The 23,772-nt window shown below is 39.2% G+C and overlaps 1 protein-coding gene across 1 annotated transcript in view; it reads left to right on the top strand.

Moving 5' to 3' along the window:
* jarid2b (jumonji, AT rich interactive domain 2b) overlaps positions 1 to 23,772 on the top strand; it is a 154,239-nt gene that overhangs the window by 96,066 nt on the left and 34,401 nt on the right. Inside the window, exon 4 of the mRNA XM_051663517.1 lies at positions 16,405 to 16,574. Within this exon, the coding sequence (XP_051519477.1) occupies positions 16,405 to 16,574 (170 nt within the window). The remainder of the gene's footprint in view (positions 1 to 16,404; positions 16,575 to 23,772) is intronic.

Genomic DNA, 23,772 nt, shown 5'->3' with positions numbered 1-23,772 from the left:
CATAGGCCCACTGAAGAGGCTTTTCTTCCTCTGGAGAGTCTTAAATTAATCCCACCACCGGTTTCGAGAACAAAACATCTCTTAGCACAGACGGCGCTTCAAAGACAGTGCTGCCCAGCGCCAACCAAACACCACACAACGCGGCACTGCCACATCGCAGCGGCCAGACCTCAGCAGATGTCCGTTTTAGTCCCATCCTGAAATAAAAAAAAAAACAACATTCAGCCAGCTTCACAGAGACCTTCTGTCTGGGGTCTGTCTGTCAAATCGCACGCACCTATGGGAGACCAAATAATATTGCGTGTGTGCAGGTGAAGTTCAGTGTGCAGCACCTGCCCCGGGTCTACCTGTCATTTAATATCCTGTTATAATCATTAATCAGTGCGTTGGCCAGTAGACGCAATCATTAAAACAGCCCTGAGAGCTAAGAGACTGAGCAAGTGTGAGACAAAGAAAGAGCTGAAGAAAATATGACAAAAGAGAGAAAAAAGATGTGAATCACAGGGATTTATATAAACACAAAGGGGTGAATTTACTAAACAGTTATGACACTTATGCACTCAGTATTTCTGCACGAAAACCTGCGCCGTCTTCACTGAACACCTGCAATCCAGTTTTAACTAGGTGCTGAAATAGCTCTGCGGCATATCTAAATTAAGTCAGTTTCATTGTTTTAAGTGCAAACATGCCTCCTTTCTGTGTAAATTAGGTTTCTTTGAATTGCGCTTAATTCACCAAACTCAGCGCTCTTTGTCCGGTTGCGCTTTTACCACCCACAGAAAGCAGGCAGTAAACATTAAATTATGATCTGATGGAGAAAAGTGTTATATCCAGACACTTTGGCACATGCAGTGTAGTTGAGCGCACTTCTAGAGTTTTAAAGAGTCGTTTCAGATGCCTGGTTCACAGTGGGGAACCTATATGATCCTTCACAACCGAGTATTCAGATCCGACCTACAAGACCAGGAATTGCGTAGTGCAAATTGCGTTCAGCATTAAATGTTTGGACATATCAGGTAAAGGCGCAAATGTGCACAATTACTTCAGTGAATCAAGCGTTAAAACAACTGGGACAGCACTGCATGCAAATAAACCAAAGTTGACAAAATATCATTTTAGTGAATTCCCCTCAAAGATTTTAAAAAAAGCAGAATTGTGGGTCATAGAGTACTTTGCTCTGCCTTTCATTAGCCCTGCACACCGGAGAAGCCTAGTATTAATGAACCACTCCTTGCCCGACGTTGAGCACTCAGCTGGACTGTCACACTTGTTGTGCTTGTTTGTGTACTGGGAAAATTTTGGGGCATCTGCTGTCCACATAAGATGGCAACAAGGAGTCCAATTGAGGTGGTGCCAATGCCTTTTGCACCTGGCCTCCAATAGACCCAACAAGAAAATGAGTGAGTGTGAGGCAGACAGAGGCACAGGTGCAGGGGCTGGCCAGGTTGCAGGGGGAGGATTTGGAAATCTGTTTGGGAGAGTACTTCTGTTTGCATTCCCAGGATTGGGAAACAGGAGAGGGGGCGCGCTCGAAGTTTCCGAGTTGTGCCTAGTGATAGAGAAGCAACTTCCCACCTTTCGTTTAGAATTACAGCTGCTCCGACGCAGACAAATACACACTGAATCCCAATTAGAGGACACAACGGGGCAACAAATGTGGCAGGCACTTAAGGGGGCTTTCTTTTATGAGTGTATTAATGTTTACTTGTTTGAGATCCTCTCTTAGAGAGTGATCATTGCAGTTGTTTGTCTATAGTGGCTGTGCAAGCGTGCCAAATAACTTTATTGTATTTGTCCAGTGTCAAGACAATTCTTTACACTTTTTTTTTCTTTTTTTGGCTATGTTCGAATTGGAATACTAGCGTACTTCATGTGTGATTATAATTTTTCAGATGTTAAAATACTTCCTCTTATCCCCTGGTAGCAGGTTTTACTGCAGCGTGCTAAAAGTGTTTTCTCTCTTAAACCCCACATGTCTAGATCTGCTTCACTGGGATTGTATGCATGTCTAATTAGCACCATGTCATAGAAGTTTGACACAGTATGTCTGTGTTCTTAGCAGTAGCAAGACTTTGTACTTGCTCTGCAGCACATAAGAAAATCTAGTCTGCTAAGACCAAACCTACTAACTTGTCGTTTCCGCAATAATACTTAAATATATTCCGATAGTTGTCATGACTGAACTACAAGTAATTTCTAGGTTGATTTCTATGAAAAGAATTTGAAGGCTGTGGCACTGTGGCTCTTTCTATATTAGTAATTATTTTTTTTATTTATTTTTTCGCTATTTGCCATTTGAAATGTTAAAAATCATCATTAAAATAGCTTCTGGTTCATTTATCACACTGGAAATGTAAGGCCAAGTTGAGCACTAAATAGTGATATATAATATTTTAGTCGCAGTAGGCTCTAGTTGTGTAATGCACATTTTGGCCAAAAGTAGTAGACTGTGCATAGTATACATACTGCATACTATGTTTAAAAAAATGGCAGGTGTCTCCCTTATGTCCACTTTAAAATGTGTCCTATTTGTGTTGGCACAAAACGAACATGGCTTCTGTACATATGTCTCTATAATAGCCATATTGATTTTCCTCTAAATACATTGCCAGTGCTACTTACTACACAATACACTGTAATGGTACAGCAGATCAATGATGACAGTGAACAGGGCGATTAGACGCGATTGCAGCCTTGATTCATGTTTTCAAAGCTGTGCTGTGGGATGAACAGAGAGGTGTAGTGTGAGAAGAGGAACCTCAGGTAGGCCATTTGGCTCCAAACACAGGTTGATTCACCGGACAGGAATGTCCTGTGTTTGAGGACTTGAACTGAGGTATTTGCACACTAGATGGTCGTAGCTGCTGATTGGCTGGAGCTGGATAAGTGTGAACATTAGGCTCTAAGACACATACATTTTTTATGTTATTGATAATGCTTGATGGTTTTTAGTGAGTAAATTCACCTGCGCACGCATGCTTTTGTATAAATGTGTGTTTGCTTTATTACTCTGCTTTTGTGTGACCTAAAGCCTTCTGCCACTGAATAAAAGCAGCGTTGAATGGCAAACATGCTCCATTAGCTGTGTTTTGGGTTTGGTTTGACAATATCTCTGAGTTATGTGCACTGTTGTGAACCCTTTTTAGATACACAGTACATGTGTCGGTTTGTTTGTGGATGCGTTACAGAGGAAGTCTTTGGTTTGGTTTTCACTTTGGTCTATTTTTGGTATCATCGATTTTAGATTAGACCGCCCATAAACAATTGAAAAATTGTGCTTGGTCATTTTACGTATCAGTCAGACAGTCTCTTCCGGTCTAAGTAAACTTTTCTTGGTCAGAATAAGCTTTAAAATTGACCAGACTTCATTGACAGTCACTGCAAGACTAGAGCAGACCCAGCAGATATCTCTCAGTCTGATTTTGTCCATTAAAAGCTACCAGTCTCTTTATAGTCTCTCTCTCTCTCCACTGTTTTTTGCCTTGAAACATTCTAGCTGTGCTCAATGATGCCCGTCATCATGCCAGAATTTGGGTGCATCAGTGTGACATCATGCACGAGCGGCAGACGGATGTGTTAAAACAGAGGAGGGGAGTCGTGGGCTCTCAGCGTCTGGCTCAGTGCCAGTCTAGACCACCTGTCTGAGCTCAGCCTTGGTGCTCTATTGTTAAAGCACACAGGCTGGGTTAAGTTGCAGCCCTATATAAAGAATGACAGACTTCTTAAGTGGGGACATGGGATTTAGACAGAGATGTTTACAGGAGTGCTGGTATCTCTGTCTGTCTCTGTTTCTCAGTCCCCTCCAAGGCCTCATTGGCTCACGCTTCCCATTATGTTGCAAAAAGCCTTCAGTTGCCTTGAAGGAAATCATGTCCAAATTGAATTACATGTATCGATTTCCATATTTGTATAGTTTGAGCTCTGGATAGCCGTCATCCTGCAGGAACTTAATAAATACCTCCTGATCCCATGAAGTCATGTAAACACACACAAATATATATATAAAAGAATTGAGCAAACTTAAAAAAATCAAGGTAACATGATGCAGTAAGATTTTTGTCTTAATTATCCTCAGTAGCATTGCTTTGTTTAATCAATGTGAATTTGTTTATCCACTAAATGCAAAAGTTCTTGTTGAGAGAACTACTAATTACTTTTTCAGCCAACTGTTAAATCGCAGTACGAAAACGTTCATTTTGTCACCATTTCGATTAAGTTTACATGAAGTTAACTGCAATCTTTATCTTTATAAAATGGATAAAATGTCCCTAATATCTGATATTAGTGAAATAGGTGTCCTGCGAAATCACAGCACTAAGGGGCTGTTCAGACTGAACGCGTTCTGGCGCTAAAAAGCTAGATGCAACGCAACGGATAGAACAGAATGTAGGAGTCTTGATGTGCGTTTTTAAAAGTTCTTTTTAAACTTGCACAACATCTAAAAAACATGGCTCTCTTGCACATGATGGTGAAAAATCAGCGAGACGACGCAGTGGTCAAAAACGTCCATCTAGTGTATGTTGATTTAAAAAAAACGATTGGAAAACAGCGCAGAGGGACGCAAAAACGTGTTCAGTGTGAACGGCCCCTAAGCTCTTCAAACAGCAAGTGTTAAAATATCAGAAAACTAGCCAATCAGAAACCTTGGAGGTGCCTCTCTGCATTTTGTACGCTCGGGTTTGCTGGCGTCGGGTATGCCAACATGTATTTGGAGGGTGGGATGTTGGCAAGAGGGGTGAACTGATTCAGTGGCTAAATGTTTTTGCTACACTGCAAATCATGCAGCTGACAAGTCTGTATTTGTATTGAACCAAGAGGTCAATCTGTATTGGTCAAACGTCTTTTCGCAATACGAATTCACAGGTCCGAGTTCACCAATCTTGAACTTAATTTGTCACTATCTTGATACCTTCTTTGCATGTGCTTGTGTTTCCGGCCTCTTGCGTTTACATGCGTATGAGAAGTGAATTAAGGTGAGTGCAATGTCTAATGTAAGCGCACTTTAAGTCTGGCAGAAGTTAGTAAGACACCTAATATCGCTTACAGCAGCTATACGTTTCTGAAAGCAATATAGGCATTCTTAAAAGCTGATATAAAATTATAGTGGTGTTGAGAGGAGAGCTGATATTGACTTTTTGTGTTTAGATGTTTAGCTGTGATGCAGTGCACTTAGCTAAAACGTGATAGCATTAGAGATGTCTACTACAATAACTGAATCGCGAGTGTGTTTAGGTGCTAAGAGCTTTTTGTCCAACAATTCATATTTCTCTACTCCTGAGGTGTTTGTTAATATGATAGCTGTTTTTAAAAGGCTGTGGATGAAGGGTGGCATTTCTAGGTGACCCCTGGGTTGTATTCTTCTCCTAATGACCTCTGTGACCTCTCATATTCGTGCTCACCTGACTAATGAGCTAATACACAAGGGCAGAGTGGTGGGGCGAAGGGTTAACCATCAGTCCAATACCAAACCATCTTTCCTCGTATTGACCAGAGAACTTGACTCAGGCAGGCATATAAGCAATTATAAATTATCTGTAGTGTGTTTGTAGGCCCAGAGTTTATTTTAAATAAAGAAAGAGAGCTCTTCGGGGAGGGGCATTGAAATCACATTAATTTATTCTCCGGCCCAGGGTCAGACAGCATCTCTTTGCTGAATCAGTGTGTTCCAGCTCTCAATAGTCTCTCAGAAGTCTAGCACGGGCAACTGGTTTAGAAACTGAACCAAAAATTCAGCTGTTCATCTGCATAATAAGGCAAAAAAATCTCCAGATAATCAAAGTAAACAGTATGATGTTTTACACTAAGAACTCAATTAATAAAAATAAAGCTCTCAATTTATACAGTTTACACACAAAACCTCTGATTCATTTTATTAAACCAGTTTATTCAGACTGTTCATTTTAATGAAGCGGCTAAAAACAAATTCATTTCTTGAGTCATCACTCAAGTAAAATATAAAGTAACACTTTACATTAATGTTCCCTTCATTAAGAGTTCATAAAGAGGTTTCATTAATGACTAATAAGCCATTTATAAATGCATTGTAAATCATTGATATGCAGTTATAACAACATGAATGAAAAAGGAGACTTTCATGCATTACTTGCCAAGTAGCGAACATTTCATGTTCACTTTCCATGTTATAAAATACACTCATTCATAATAATATTAATCGATACCTGAATTCATGATTTATGTCACAATGCTGCAAAAACAGATTATTATAGTGAGATTAAAAGGGATTGTCATTTTTCTACAGTCCGCTTTGTATTTATATAATTACTGTAATGTCTTGACTCACTTGTGTTGTCACTTTTCTTGACATGTTGATGTCATAAGAATGGTGCTACCTAGTCCTAGTTAGCTAAAGTCCTCTGCAAAAACACTTTGTCTTCATGCTCATTCACAGCATATATCATATAATAAAGCCTGATGACCATTAAACCATACTGAACTTTATGTACTATGAGTTTGGTAACTCCTTTTTAATAGGTTATTAATGTTGAATAAGTGTTATTAAGCATTTATAGCATGTGAGGTAAAATGGCTCACTATTTGGAAGGTATTGTATGAAAGTCATCCTTTTTATGCATGTTGTTATAACTTGTTATTAGACATTTTAAAATTACTTATTTGTCATTAACTCTTTTATAAACCCTTAGCAAAGGAAAAAATGTCACTGAAAGATTTAGTGATATTAGTATTTAGGTTTAGGCCTAATATTTAGTGAAATATTGCTGTTATCGTTACGTTTTCAGATAATGAAAATGTCTTTAAGTGAAATAGAATTGATTTGCAAGTTATGTCTCACAGTTTTACACTCAAATAAAATTCTTATAGTTGAGTTAACAAGTGCTTTTATCATTAAAAATGACTAATTCAAACGTTCAATTTATTTATGAGCCAGACATTTTTTCAATATTTTTTTTTCATCCCACCCAAACACAGTGGGTTTGTGTTGTCATAGTTTTGTAGTGTTTATCATTTCAGCACTGTTTATTAGATCACGCTCATGAATGACCCAGAATCAGGGATCCCCCTGCGCTTTGTTGGCTGCCATGGGCTGCTTGGCACATGTGCCGCTATCTCCTTAACACACTCTCTGAGCCAGCTGCTCTGCGCTGGCACGGGCTGCTGGGAGAGTTTATCAGTAACATGTGGCCCATCTGGAGCTGTTTAGCTTTAGCGCAGAAAGAGAGAGTTCGCATGTGTACTAGAAACACAGCAAGCCAGTATAAGAATTAAAAAAGGTTTATTTTACCGAAAAAGAGTTCATTCCCCTTTGTTATCATTCACCACTTTCTTACTTGCTTGTGTGCCTCTCTTTGCACGAATTCTGATTTGTTTTTCAAAAGTGACAATTAGGACTGTCCATCCACACTGTCATTTTGCAAGTAATTAAATCAGATTGATTTGTTTAGACAGTGTCGTAAATACAGTTAATCTAGATCTGTTACCATTGCAAATGCTTAAAGGGATAGTTCACCCTAAAATGAAAATTTTGTCATTTACTTACCCTAATTTTATTCCAGAATCGGAGCACAAAGCCTTAAAAGCACGCTGAATGGTTTGAATCCGGTTTTTAAAAGACATGTATGACAGTTTTTTGCAGTTCATAGTAAAAACTGAAAATCCATACTGCTGCCTGTCTGTACAAGGCCTTGTTATCCCAGTTTGTCTGGGAACATTGTGAGAATAGTTTAAATGAGAGTGGATCATTTGACTGTCTCTAAGGCCTGTAGTGATTTTTAGAGTTATATAGCCTTAGTCCATTTCCTCAGACAGTACAGCAAAATGATTGGATTAAATCCAGCATTCTTTCGATAAGAGGCTTGTATGCATTTTACAAAATACGTTATCTGCAGTTTAATATTTTTATTTGTTTTGATTTATGAGTGAAATCAATAGCATAGTGCAGCTGGACATGACAAAAGACGGATTTACCGATTATAGGGTGTGTCTTGAGCATGTAGACTCAAAGTAAACTATGTTAGAGATCAGTCAGTCTGCAATGCTTGTTTAGCTGTATAAACACAAATCAAATAGGTGGCATACTGCACAAACACGGCAGAGTATGCTGAGTGTTATGACTATATCTACAGCAGAGAGTCGATCATTTCACCAGGCTTAAATCCAACATACAGTTTTTCTGCATGAAAAACATTTAGATAAACAAATCTAAGCAGATTTAGATTGTAACATTGTAAACATTGTAGCATGTTTTAGGGATGCATGCAAAAACATGCATGGCAAGATTTTGAAATAAAACTGCATTTCTATGAACTTGATTTTGTTTTGGGTTTTTGTTTTGGGTTGTGTTGGGTTGTTTTGTTTTATGTTGTGTTTTGATTTGATTTGATTTTTTTTATTTTTTTTATTTTTTTTTGTTGACCATTAAAAATTCAGCATTAAACATAGTTTTGGTGTGAAAAATTATCTCTAAATAGATTTTGTTTTGTTTGTTTTTATCAAACTTGCCGTTAATGGTAAATCGCATATTAATTTTGCTGAAATTATCTCATTTTTTAGATCTTTTTTGTTATGCATAAAAATTACGTTGACCATTGAAAAAATATATATATTTAGATTGTAAAATTTTGGCTGCATATTTTAGAGATTAGTCGCATCATACTTGGTGTGAACTGGCCTTTATTTTGTCTTTAGATGGTTGATACCAAAGTATCAAAAAGAGACTGTTGTCTTAAAGTTATGCCTCTATGTTAATAAATGGGCATGACAGAAACAGGGCTGCATGATCAGTATCGCATTGCAAGGGTTTTCATCCATCCCTCCTCCCCTCTCTTCCCTCCTAACGCTCAAACATCTCTGCCCCCGGGGTCTATCAGTGCCTGCCCTCTCTTCACGGCTCCATCCATCTCCCTCTTGCAATCATTCATCTCTCTATCCCTCCCTGCGTGCATCTCCCCTGCTCTACTCATCTGATTTGGAGAGAGCCCGAGCCTGCTGCTGAGATTAGGAGTGACTCCAGCTGCTGAGGAATGCTTTGATGATCTGGGTGCTGAGGGGGAGGTGCTGACACCAGAGGGGTCGTCCCTTTTACCTCTGGCGCCACCAGTGTGCTTTTGTTTGCGGAAGCCCTCCACCTCCTCTCGTTCAGCTCGATTTGGTGCTCTTTTAGAAGAGCATCAACCCTCTTTCAAAACAATCTCTCACACACAAATTAGAGAGTATTAAAGTGGAGTCCCAGAGCTTGCAGTACCTTTTGTTGATTTATCTCCACGCTGTGCGCTCATGGCTATTGAGAGAGATCACATTACTAAAGATTTCACACCACACCAGATCACAGAACACGGTCAATTGATCACTTTGAGGCCACAGGCTCGTGTTTAATATCGGTGTCCTCCACTGCTGATGCAGATGGGCTGCTTCAGTTGTTTAAAGTTTGAGATGGTTATTAGGGTCAAATATTTCTGGCCGTTTGCCTCTTTAGTTTCAAAGACAGTGGAGAGGTAATAGGAAAAAATAGTGAGAAGAGAGCAGGATGAGATCAGGAACTGACTCAAGCTGGTCGCACACATAAGTAGAGCATGTGCTACTCGCACTACTCGACAGGTTACTTTTCCAACACAAGTAATTTTAAACTTCTCAGTATGCAGATGATTAAGTATTAATATGTTTGATATAATGTGAAGCAGGCAAAGCATCTAAACTTTGCGTGACAACATCATGCAAAACTTCATGTTTGTACCACTGACATGCACCATGCGGTGTTCTCTCTGGTTCAGTCCAGTTTGCAACAGATGTTGTTTGTAAAGCAAGGCACAAAGGTTACTTAAGTATTCTGTCACACCCCTTCACCTCGCCTCCTAACCTCTACTTAGCTCCGGGTATCCATCCCTGTTTCTTTTCCTTTCCGGTGGGGCAGGACTAACTGTCCAAAAAGCTAATCAATGACACAGAAGAACCCTACATGTAACATCAGAGTGGGGCGTTCTTTGAAGTGTGAGGCAGAGGGATTAGAGGAGGATAAATCAGGACATCCTGCCATAATCCCTCCCTCCGTGTCTCCCCAGCAGGTGCTCGGCCCTCTCTCTTTTTTCTTCTTCCCCTTCTTCACTTTTTCACTCTTTCACTCGGTCTCGCTCTCTCCAGATCTTGGCCAGCTGGACCGGTCTCTAGAAATCTTCATTCTCTCTTTGACATCTTCTTTTGTCCCACTATTCCAAATACACTATTATACACAGGTGTAGGATATGGTGAGAGTGACAGAGACAGAGAGAGAGAGAGTGTCTTGGAGTGTAAGATTTTTTGAGAGGGAGAGATTTTAAGGCAGATACATTGAAAACTCAAAAGTCAGATTTGGGGGCAGACCCTTCGAAAGTGGAGGAAGATACATTTAAATTGGAGAAAAGTTTTGATGCAGATACGTTGTAATTGGAGGACGATTTTGTGGCAGATACATTGAAACTGGAGGATGATTTCGAGGCAAATACATTGAAACTGGAGGAAGATACTGAGGCAGATACATTGAAACTGTAAGAAGATTTTGAGTAAGATACATTGAAAGTGGTTTGAGGCAGAAACATTGGAACTGGAGGACATTTTTGAGGCAGATACATTGGAACTGGAAGAAGATTTTGAGGCAGATACATTGAAACTGGAGGAAGATTTTGAGGCAGATACATTGAAACTGGTGTAAGATTTTGAGGCAGATGCATTGAAATTGGAGGAAGATACTGAGGCAGATACATTGAAACTGGAGGAAGATTTTGAGGCAGATACATTGAAACTAAGAAGATTTTGAGGCAGATACATTGAAACTGGAGGAAGATTTCGAGGCAGATACATTGAAACTGGAGGAAGATTTCGAGGCAGATACATTGAAACTGGTGGAAGATTTTGAGGCATATACATTGAAATTGGAGGAAGATATTGAGGCAGATACATTGAAACTGGAGGAAGATTTTAAGGCAGATACATTGAAACTTGAGGAAGATTTTAAGGCAGAAACTTTGGAACTGGAAGAAGATTTCGAGGCAGATACATTGAAACTGGAAGAAGATTTTGAGGCAGATACATTGAAACTGGAGGAAGATTTTAAGGCAGAAACTTTGGAACTGGAAGAAGATTTCGAGGCAGATACATAGAAACTGGAAGACGATTTTGAGGCAGATACATTGAAACTGGAGGAAGATTTTAAGGCAGAAACTTTGGAACTGGAAGAAGATTTCGAGGCAGATACATTGAAACTGGAAGAAGATTTCGAGGCAGATACATTGAAACTGGAGGAAGATTTCGAGGCAGATACATAGGAACTAGAGGGAAATTTTGAGACATATACTTTGAAACTGGAAGAAGATTTTAAGGCAGGTACATCGAAACTGGTGGAAGATTTCAAGACAGATACACTGAAACTGGAGGAAGGTTTTGAGGTGAGTACATTGACACTGGAGGGAGGTTTGGAGGAAAATACATTGAAACTAGGGAAAGGTTTTTGAGGCTGATGCATTGAAATTGGAGGAAGATTTAAAGGAAGATGCATTGAGGCCAGAGGCATGTTTGGACCCAGATACATTGACATTGAATGCAAAATTTGGAGGCAGATATATAGAAACTTTCAGGTGCCTTATAGTTATATCCGTAAATACCAATCTGATCTCTAATAGAGGATAAACAGAAATGCATCCAGTTTTCACCCTTTAAACTTGACCTCAGTCACAGCTCTTCGTCACAGGTTTTTGGGCCACTGTGAGCTGAATGGTAACAGGATCAGAGCCCTATTTCCTGGAGTGACATTACCCTGTTGTGGTTTTTATCAGCTGTAAATTATGCATGAGCTTTTTGTTAAAAGACTGCCATTGTAAGAGAAACCATATCTGTCCTATTAAGGAGAGCACAGACTGGGAAGCTCCGTGGGGCTATTGTGTTGCACTGTCTCTCACCTACTGAGGAAGGATAAGACCAGCGGAACCCAAGTGCCAGGATCAGTCAATCTCATGGCCCCTCTTTACCCATCCTGTCTGGAGGATGTGGTTGGATCCCATCTCCACCCCTCTCACTCATGTTGCAATTTACAGACTTCTCTCTGAGAAAAACAGAAGGTATGAAATATACCATTGTATACCACTGTTTGAAGGAAAGCTTGAACATGAAGCAAACTTCATATGGAGAGCACTGTTAATTTTGACTGACAGACTTTTTTTTAAAGAACCAAAACAACTTCCCTGGAAAGTTGTTACTTCATAGCATTAAAGAGAGTAGATTTTTGCCCAACCCTGTATTGTGTGTCACAATCATCTGCTTGAAGTACATTGTGTGAGGTCTGTGCAGTATTTACACTGTATATTTGTGGTGACAGGTGGACATTAAGTTGTAAAATCATTTTGTGTAGCGATTGTGCTACGTCATGCAGGCTATCCCAGCGTGCACCTCTATCTCAACTCTACTGGATACTTGCATGCCAAACAGTTGGCCATTATGCCCTTTAATGAGGAACAGATAGGATAAATAGTCCAATAAAAGCATGCAGTTTCTGAGATTCAGAGCAGTCTAGACTGACTCTATGAACCGTGACAGCATTCGTTGTTTAACTGGACTCTTTTACACAGCTGTGTCTGAATTACTCTCTTACTTAGCATTATTAACACTTTTAAAAGAAGTAACTCTCAGTTCTAAATAATATTTAGGTTTATTACGAAAACCATGGCAAGAGAAAGAGATTGTTTTCTTTCTTTGCAAAGTACAAATCCTCCCCTGGTCTGATCTAAATGAGGTTAAGCCTCAGCCTGAAACACTTCAGCAATCAATAAATAATGGGGTTGTTGGCTGGCTCATAAGTGCTTTGTTGTTTTTCTAGCAGCATCGTTTAAAGCGCTACTTTTTTATGAGTGTGTTTGTTGGCTGAAATCTCCACTCAGCTGTCATTTGTTCCTCCAGCTGAATATCCAACTTTACAGTGAACTTTTTGCCTGTGTAATATCCACTGATTGATGTCGGTGTTTGGGTATGGAATTGCAAGCCCCATTTGAAAGGGTGATGCTGTTTCGTAAGTTGATTACATGTCAGATCATTCATGTGTCCACTGTAGGATTTTCCTGTAAACAATCATGTAAACAAAGAGTTCATTCTAATCTGTTGTTAATATTTAGGTCTGTGAGACATTCAGTCTTTTTATCCCTTTTTCCTGTCTTCTTCCAGAGTCCAACACATCAACATACAGCCTGAAATATATTTTGTGCAATAATCTTTATATAATATACTCTATGAATGTGAACACAGACGCTTCTAGCTATGATGCCTCTAGTTTTGTTCACCGTGGTGTTCCGAAATGTGTCAGAACACAATTCATAACACAATGCAAATACTTGTTGCATTATCAATGTTGACCTAAAGTCCCGTTATAGGGGTAAAATAGGCTTTGCGAATGTAATGCTTTATGTCTGAGGGTTGATAATCTCTAGATTATAACCACAGACAACAAATTCAGCACATACACAGCGCATACAAATTGGAAAGCAACTTGTCTTGACTTGTTGGTATGCTAAATTGTTTCCATTCTCATAAATATTCACCAGTCACTAGGGGAGTTTGTATGCTTGATCTCTGAATGAGAAAAAACTGTTCTGAATCATACCTCATTTCACATCCTCCATGTGAACACATAAATTAAATGGTTTGCTATGCTTTGCTTATCCTATGTAAACTGATGCGGTTTGATTAGGACCATGTCCATTAGAGCTCGACCAATAGTGCATTTTGCAGATAGTGTTTACTAAGCTGGTGGAAAAGGCTGATAACAGATTAATCTAGAGTGTACAATAGACTTATTGTATGTTTAAAATATTTCTTAGTCTTTCCTTACTGTAAAAGGCACAGACATAGAGGCTACAAGAGTCCGAAATGAATAAAATCTTAGATACGGTTTATTTTGCAATTAAAACCCCAATAATAACCATAAAACAGAAAGTAGAATTGGTCTATAACACAGGACTTTTAACTGTAAACAAGCCCGAAATACACTAGGGACTCTTATTTTGAAAAACATGTGATCCAGGTCGCACGAATACAAAGGAAATAATACATGCACTCTTGCAATCATCTACAATGTATTGCTGTATAAACATGATTAAGTAAACAATGTTTTATAGGCTAATAAACACTGTCTGAGCAGTAATTTATCAACAATAGATGATCATTCATCAATAGTAGATCATCCGCGATCCGGTAATGAAAACAGACCTTTTCCCTTTTCTCTAGAGACACCGTCAGTCAAAATCAACTTGGACATTAACATTAACTTATGATTCACATACATCTAATAACAACAAAGACACTTTGCAGCTCTCGTTGTTTATAAACTTATAAAAAGGAATAATTAAAAAAAACTGTGATTTAGATTTTTGCCGATAACCAACAGTTCAAAAAAGAAACTATTGTCATCGATATATTGGTAAGACTGATATATTGATGACCTCTAATATCCATCATTCCAAATTAAATCTGGATGCTCAGAATACCATGTTTTTTTGCTTCTTATTTTTTTGGCATAACAGAGGCAGCGTTCCATCAGTCACAGCTATGAAGAGACATGGAGAAGAAAAAAGAGAGGAACAATCTGTCTGCCGTAGACAACACAGTCGAGAATTGATTAGTGATGCCGTTGCGGCTTCGTCAAAGCTGCCGGCGTTGGCGAGACATCTCAGGAAGGGGCCTGTGATTGAATATGAGATTAATTTGTATAGGAGTGAATGATGTTTGTCCTCTAACCACCCCCCACTCCCCACCTCGCCTTGTTTTGTTTTGTTTCTAGTTTTATGTGGGAGAACATATTTGGCACCAATATCAGGTGCGGGCCGAGGGGAGTGAGTGTGGGTAAAATGATGAAATGCAGTTGAAATGGAAAGTGCGTGCATGCATGCCTCCTCTGGCAGTGTGTGGAGGGTGGAGGCAGAATTGAGATGTATGACTTTTCTCTAATTTTTAGGATTCCATACCGTTGGCTTTCCTGGGGAGGTAGTTGAACTTAAATGCAGAGTCAGGGAATTGCACACCTCAAAAGGAAAAATCCGTACTAAGCGATTTGATTTGTACTTTTCACACCAAACTATGTTCATCTCTAGGAGACAGAATGCATCTTCTTCCTGAGCTGTATGATGGCTGCGTGGTCCCATGGTGTTTATAGTTGCGTACTATTGTTTGTTCAGTTGAACGTGGTACCTTCAAGCATTTGGAAATTGCTCCCAAGGATGAACTAGACATGTGGAGGTCCACAATTTGTTTTCTGAGGTCTTGGCTGATTTCTTTTGATTTTCCCGCACCTCCAATTGACTCCAACTGACAGAAGCTAATTGGCTAATTGCCTAAAGGCTTGATATCATTTTCCAAGCTGCTTAAAGGCACAGTTAACTTAGTGTATGTAAACTTCTGACCCACTAGAATTGTGATATAGTCAATTAAAAGTGAAACAATCTATCTGTAAACAATTGTTGGAAAAATGACTTGAGTCATGCGCAAAGTAGATGTCCTAAACGACTTGCCAAAACTATATTTTGCTAATATGAAATATGTGGAGTGGTTAAAAAATTAGTTTTAATGACTTCAACCTAAGTGTATGTAAACTTCTGACTTCAACTGTATGTTGAGAAAGGTGCCGGCCTTGACAGTCAGGGTTTTGATGTATCCTTAGTACTATGTATCAGTCCTCAGATGCTGCCAAGATCATGTAAGGGAGTACTTAATTAAATTTTCTAACCTTGAAGTGAATCAACAGTTGACTGTTGAGTTGGACAACAGTTTGCAGGGTCTAAAGAATCAAACTCAATCAACCGCTAGCATTGTTTCAGCCTTGTCTGATTATTTAGCTCAAAAACTGCCTGAATAACTATCAGAAATAGCAGCTCTTGTGTGCTAATCAGACAACAACGTGTCTCAATGGGATTCAGATTGACTGAATTAGTCATGGCAACAGATAGGCCCCGAGTGGATTTCTACCATCACGAGAGCAAATGCGTTAAGAGGAATTTATTGTCCCAGTGCTAAGTGAGGATTTGCAGGGAAAAAAATAAACAAACTTTTGTTTGTTTATCCATAAACGTTCTGTTCTATGTTATAATGCAAGTATTTTTTAAGCTGACGTGTCATGTTTTATGTTAAAAATTTCTCCTATCCCAGTTCATTATGCAGAAACAACTGCAAGTAAGCCATTTGTAGATTGATTTCACCATGAAAGTGCAAACATGGTGGTTCTCTTTGTTTGACATTCTGGCCATTCTGACATTTGACATTTGTGACACTGCAGCATTGGCTCAACCAATGGCATGAGTTTGGGTCAGGACTATCTGTTTGGACGACAAATGGAAGATGGGGAGTATCAGTTTGAAACCTGTCAATATTTTTGCAATCTTAACTTTAATCCTGTCTTATTGTTTCTCTTTTTTATCTCAGGCCCAGACTACATGCGCAGAGAAAGTTTGCCCAGTCCCAACCCAACTCTCCCAGCACCACACCAGTGAAGATGGCCGACCCTTCTCTTCCCACGCCGCTCTCACATATCACATTTCTCTCCAGACGCAAGCCCAAGACGGAAGACTTTCTCACCTTCATATGCCTTCGAGGTATCTTTCTCTGTCTCTCGTACCTTCCATATGGTTTTCTTGCTCTGGCAACCCCAGAAGCCTCAACTCGACACTTCTGGCCTGCAGCTCACCTAGTGGTAGGGGTGCACCAATTGATTGGCTGAACTTCGTCTTAAATCTGTGATCGACCGATCATGCTTTGATTCAGGGCTGATCTTTTTTTTTTTTTATTTGCTGGACACACGAAATCTCACACTGCCACTAATGAATGAGCGTTTGCTCAGCCCTTGAAGCATGACACTACAGCCACTGGAGGGTGAGTTATTGGCAAATGACAAAGCATTTGCGAATTTATAATTTGACATGCTGTAATTCAGGCTGGTTTGTTTTAAAATGTGTATAAATTAAGTCTATAAATATTAAGGTGCCCATTTTCAAGAGTCATTGCAGTAGTAATTCTGTACAGTTAGACAAGGAGAGGACAAAGATACTGCAAACTGGTGAATTAAACAGATAAACGAATTAAACATCAAATAAAGATGCAAATACAAATCTTAGTATATGTGATGCAACATGAGTTGTAACAGACAGGGTGCATCTCAGTCAGCTCCCTAGTTCAGTAGTCAGGGCACTGTTCAGGGAGTCGGACATTTTTGGGCTGTCTCAGTTGCAAAAACATTCCAGTGTACTGAGATGTTTGCTCCCTAAAAAAATCCCACAATGCAACATAAAAACCAGGGAGCATCGTTGTTCACTATGTTCCCTTACCGGAAATGACGTCATGTCTTCTGATGTCTCAAGTCATTAGAAGATGAGCACAAGTGTAAAACTGTGAAGTCCAAGCCTTATTTTCTCTTTGAAAGAGATTTTCAAAAAGAGCATTTTATTCATAATTACCATGAAAGTGAAACAATCTTTTAAATATTTGAATTGTTAAAAGAAGGTTTAAAATACACTCATATATTTTTATTTATTTATTTATGTCATTTATCTGTTATAATAACACTAAGTTTGAATATCTTCAACGAAAACAAACGATAGTGTCATTTATACAGCAATGTTGTTGATTAATAACAGCTGCACTTCAATACGCGAGCTCGTTAACTTGTTGCAGGTAATTGAGTCAAAAGTGTCCCAATGTTCAGTGGATGAACACCCTTGCCAGTGCCTGAATTTATGTTCACGATATACTGATTCACAACACAGGGAGCTAGGGAGCTGATTGAGACACAGGGACGGTAGGATAAGGAGAGATTGAGTGATTTATGCATGCTTTCAGTTTCACTTTCAAACATACGCGCTGTCAATCTCTTATCAGTCGTTCATCTAAGTGCTGTTTTGTGAGAACCCCAATTTAAACGAGATACGTGTTTGTCACATTACCAGTAATAACAGTTCAATAGCGGAAACGCGTTTTCAAGCAGTTGCTTAATAATTTGTGATTTTGTATTTCAACAAAACGGCAAAGACTGTAAACAAATCATAGATATTAATGATTTCTCACTAAAGCAGTTTTGGAGCTTGTAATAGATACATCTCTCTTATTTTTGAACATATCTCTGCTGTGTGTGATGCTCTTATGGTATGTTTACTGATTGCCAGTATGCCACGTTGATTTTTGATAGTGACAACAGAACTATTTATAACGGTTTTCAATTCAAATAAATGTTAGCATTTCACAATTCATGTAAATTGAATGTAATTTCACTGTGTGGGGCATTACCATACTGTATAACTGCAGCATATACAGTTGTGCTCAAAAGTTTGCATACCCTTGGAGAATTGGTAATACCGTATAAGTACCATTTTTAAAGAAAACATGAGTGAGCAGGCAAAACACATTTCTTTTATTTCTTATGGGATTCATATTCAACTGTAGGTTATAACAGAATGGCAAAATCATAAAACAAAACATGGCAACAAAGAAAAAAATGAAATGACCCCTGTTAAAAAGTCTGCACACCCTTAGTTCTTAATACTGTGTATTGCCCCCTTTAGCATCAATGACAGCGTGCAGTCTTTTGTAATAGTTGTCTATGAGGCCCCAAATTCTTGCAGGTGGTATAGCTGCCCATTCGTCTTGGCAAAATGCCTCCAGGTCATGCAAAGTCTTTAGTCGTCTTGTATGAACCGCACGTTTGAGATCTCCCCAGAGTGGCTCGATGATATTAAGGTCAGGAGACTGTGATGGTCACTCCAGAACCTTTTTCTGCTGTAACCACTGGAAGGTCAACTTGGCCTTGTGCTTAGGGTCATTGTCGTGCTGGAAACTCCAAGAGCGTCCCATGCGCAGCTTTTGTGCAGAAGAATGCAAATTGTCTGCCAGTATTTTCTGATAACATGCTGCATTCATCTTGCCATCAATTTTCCCAAGATTCCCCATGCCTTTAGAGCTCACACACCCCCAAAACATCAGTGAGCCACCACCATGCTTCACAGTGGGGATGGTATTCTTTTCACTATAGGCCTTGTTGACCCCTCTCCAAACATAGTGCTTATGGTTGTGACCATAAAGCTCTATTTTGGTCTCGTCACTCCAAATTACAGTGTGCCAGAAGCTGCGAGGCGTGTCAAGGTGTTATCGGGCATATTGTAACCGGGCTTTTTTGTGGCATTGGCGCAGTAAATGCTTCTTTCTGGCAACTCGACCATGCAGCTCATTTTTGTTCAACTATTATCGTATTGTGCTCCTTGAAACAACCACACCGTCTTTTTCCAGACCAGCCTGTATTTCTTCTGAGGTTACCTGTGGGTTTTTCTTTGAATCCCGAACAATTCTTCTAGCAGTTGTGGCTGAAATTTTTCTTGGTCTACCTGACCTTGGCTTGATATCAAGAGATCCCCGAATTTTCCATTTCTTAAGTGATTGAACAGTACTGACTGGCATTTTCAAGGCTTTGGATATCTTTTTATATCCTTTTCCATCTTTATAAAGTTCCATTACCTTGTTACGCAGGTCTTTTGACAGTTCTTTTCTGCTCCCCATGGCTCAGTATCTAGCCTGCTCAGTGCATCCACGTGAGAGCTAACAAACTCATTGACTATTTATACACAGACACTAATTGCAATTTAAAAAGCCACAGGTGTGGGAAATTAACCTTTAATTGCCATTTAAACCTGTGTGTGTCACCTTGTGTGTCTGTAACAAGGCCAAACATTCAGGGGTATGTAAACTTCTGATCAGGGCCTTTTGGGTGATTTCTGTTATTATGTTTTAAAAAGGAGCCAAACAACTATGTGATAATAAATGGCTTCATATGATCACTATCCTTAAATAAAAGTTTGTTTTTTTTTGCATGATCAGTCATATTTTCAAAACCAATGCCAAAATTTCATAATTTCTGCCAGGGTATGCAAATTTTTGAGCACAACTGTAACTTGTAAAAGTGTAGCAAAGGGCACTTAAAGAAAAATGGGTGATCGGATCAGTATCAGCCGATCTCAGTGTTAAAAATTTGGTGATCGGCCTCAAATGTCCTGATCGGTGCACCACTACCTAGTGGCCAGGTAAATGAGCTGAGTTATAGTGCAGGGTCAGGTGTCCGGTGTCACAGCAGAGGTGGTGCTAGTCTTTCATGGTGGCTGAACTCCAGTTCACTTGCTCTGCAAACAGAGAGCCATTGACTGTCAGAGTTAAGAGGTATCACACCAACATTTTCATGTTGAGTAATGGTGGCATTATCAGCATGAAGTGTCACGGACTCATACATTAACAAACACACTCACATCCCACCTCTCGGTAAACCAGGATATGCCTTTCACACATATGATTGTAGGATACAAGGTCAGCACACAGGTTTCTATAGTGTGAAATTCAAATATTTAATCACAGATTGGTTGAAAGCACAGAGCCTCATGATCAAGCCTACACGGTGTCATGTCCTTCATTCATAAAGTTCTTTACATTCCCTAACCCTTGCATTTTAGTTTATGTAGTAATTTTGGCTTATTTGCTAATGCTTTCAACAACTAATGAGAGTACTCTCTTAATGGAGTATTCTCAGCACTGCTTAACATATTTTACCATGTTTAAATCCATTCCACAGAATTTTGCAGCTTTTCCCCACAAATCAGTGCAGAAATTAGCAGTACACTCTGTCTATAGACTTAACTTGAGGCCCTTTGTATTTTACAAAAATGTATATTTTAATGTTTAAATTAATTTACTAGTATCAGAGCTGTCGTCTGCAGTTCTCCCAAAAAAAAAATAAAAAAAAAATGAAAAGTTTCTCTCCTGTTTTATGGATGTCCTGAGATGTATAAAAGGTAAAAGAAACATTAGGAGCAGAATGTTCCTTTGCACTGTTCAAAAACTTGAGATTGAATACTTCTTGGATGTTGAATTTATTCTCTGGCCAGAGTTTTTACAGCACAATACTCAAACCTTCCGGAGGATGGTTTTGACTGCATGATTTCAATATAAACTTTCCCTTCTCACCAGGGTGTCAAAATAGGAGCCCAGAAAGATCCTGTAATAAGCATGTGCTTTCCAAAAACAAAAATGCCCATTTGTGCATATTTTGTTGCTGTGAACCCTCACTGCCTCTATAAAACTCGATTAAAAGTAGGCCACATACACTCTCACATTAAACTTTATCATGAGTGACAAAACTGCTTTAAAGATTAGCAATGCATCAGATGTTTTTCACCACATGCAAGTGGTCGGGGCAAGTGAGGTCTTATCGAACTTGGCCATACCTTGACTTGGCTCCACTCTATTAGGTAATGGAAAGGCCAAATGTGTGCTGTCCACACTTTGAGTGTGTTGCATATCAGCCTCAACTCTTAGTGACTCTCTTAGCAACTTTTTCCACTAAGGCAATTAGACGGTGTCCTGCACCCCAGTAACTGAAGACCAGCCTCCTAGCAGTATTATTTATAGATGATACTCCCCTACTGAGGACAAGCCAGAGTGTGTGGAGTGTTATAGTGTCCAAATGGCATTGCAATACACTGGCATTATGACAAGTTGTGTTTTTATCATGCAGTGTTTGTAGCTTTATCCTTCAAGGAAGTCCTGACATTCAATATCTTTCAGAGGGCTCTTTACTTTGGCTTGTCTGTTACAGTCATAAGGGTGCGGTTGGTGAATAGAGAGTGTTGATCTTTCAGAGGGGTACGGATGAAAAAGGATGGATAAATACCAAATCAATAGATTCTGGGTAAATAAAGCCAGAGTCAAATAGGCACTCCTTCAATAACTGTTATGGCTATCTGCCAGTGAAATGTTGCCGTTATCTGACAAAGTATTTAACTGGACTACCTTGTGGAATAGAATGCAATCTGCGATTAATGGGACCCTGCAATATCTCTGGCAGTCTCCTGAAAAGAAAAGTTTGTCTCTGTTTCTGTCTTGAACAGACGTAATCTCTTGGGTTCAGTCTTCTGAGATATCAACAGCATAATTAGGAGTGTGTTTTTGTTTTTGACATGGATTTTTTTTTTTTGGCGTTAGATACATATTCTGATGCAATATAAAGTAATGCGCTGTGGAGACAATGCTGGAATTATACTTAGACATAACACTGTTTTGGTTTGATGCTACATGCCACTTTAAATGCACGTGCTGATGAGTGTTTAAATCTGTGGAGGAATAAGTTTATGTGCTTTCTATAATGTTTGTGTGTCTCAGCAAGTTTCAGAGTAATTGTTTTGTTTTTATTACAGTTCAGTTTATTACAACAAAACTGTGTTACAGAGAAAGTCATTTACTCACCCTTAAACACATTGTCATATGAACAACCAGTCAGTGATTACAGTCTCAGAAGCCTTAATTGCACATATATACATTGCCGATAATTTTATGGGTTTGAGACTTTGTCGTAAGTCTTTTTGTTCCAAATCTTTAAGAACCAGCTTATACATTTGTCCCCAAGTCAGACTTCACTTGTAGTGTTATGCTTGTTGAAACTGAACGTCATGAAAATCCTTACATTCCCGGATTTTTGTAAAAGAGTGAATAAGAACTGGTTCTCACTTCCCAACCCTATCCACATCTCTGATGAACTATTGTTGTATGATCTACATACATGCACACACACACCTTGTAAAGTAAACTCAGGGAGGTAGAGATAACAGTGAATGAATAACCTGCTCTATTACCCCTGTGTTACATAACAGACGGTTATAACTAAATTTATATTTGTGTTTGAATGACTTTGTGCCGTGGATTATCATTTAGTTCAATTCCAGCATCACTCAGATATCATTATCTGTCCTAAAGTCCCTTACAGGTTCTGCCTGACTACAGGAGGCACATTCGAATGGCAGCCATGTGTGTCGGTGTGCTTCTGTGTTGCATAGCCACTGCGCTACACAAGAACAAAGATAGCTGGTTTCAATTCAATTAAGTGCACTGACGTGAGCGGTGAGGTGGCAGGCTGATTAAATGCTCACAGCGACTCCTCAAGCAGAGGGCAAACTGGGTTAATGGATTTGCAGACATTCAGGGATGTAAATTAAAGGAGATATAATCCATAATCCCCTCGAATTCTTGCCACCGCCACAGACCTGAGACAATATTTTTGACCCCAGTCAGTTTTTATCGCAGTCTGAAGGGGAAAAAAAAAAACACTCTGTAAAATATAAAAACTTTGGATTGTCGTCGGACGATTTGTCAGACCCGATGTGTATAGCGTCATAGGAATGCATAGTTACCATATGAAAGCTGGTTCAGAACTAACATTCGTACTGAAAAAACGGACTTGGTGTGAACAGGCCTATACTCAGCCTGGGTGGCTCGTACAAATCAGTCTCTCTTTAAGGTATAGTTCACCCAAAAATGATAGTTCATTTTTAAGGTATAGTTCACCATTAATCATTTACAATTCACCCTCATGTCATACCAAACCTGTATGACTTTCTTTCTTCCATGGAACATAAGTGTTATTCACTGAAATTTGCCCTCTGATGTAGCTTTTAAAACTTTTTTAAGGGTACGTGGCATTTCAAGACATGGCATATCAAGGTTTGGCGTCAATAATGATTGATTATTAGACATGCAAGAACCAATGGCATTTACTGACATTGAACCTGATGCAAAACGTCTCGACGTGGTGCATTTGAATGGATGCAAATATGAGATTTTAGAGCTATTGCATAGGGGAAGATTTTTTAGAGAATAATGATTAAAATTTTGTTCCATTTCTCTCACAAAGCTGTTACTCACAAGGCTTCAGAAGACTTGGAATATATTGCACAAGTGGATTGTACTACTTGTTTTTACTTTATCAAGGGC

This window comes from Myxocyprinus asiaticus, chromosome 30, assembly GCF_019703515.2.
Source record: "Myxocyprinus asiaticus isolate MX2 ecotype Aquarium Trade chromosome 30, UBuf_Myxa_2, whole genome shotgun sequence".
NCBI classification, from domain to species: Eukaryota; Metazoa; Chordata; class Actinopteri; order Cypriniformes; family Catostomidae; genus Myxocyprinus; species Myxocyprinus asiaticus.
This window is presented reverse-complemented; position numbering and strand designations above follow the sequence as displayed.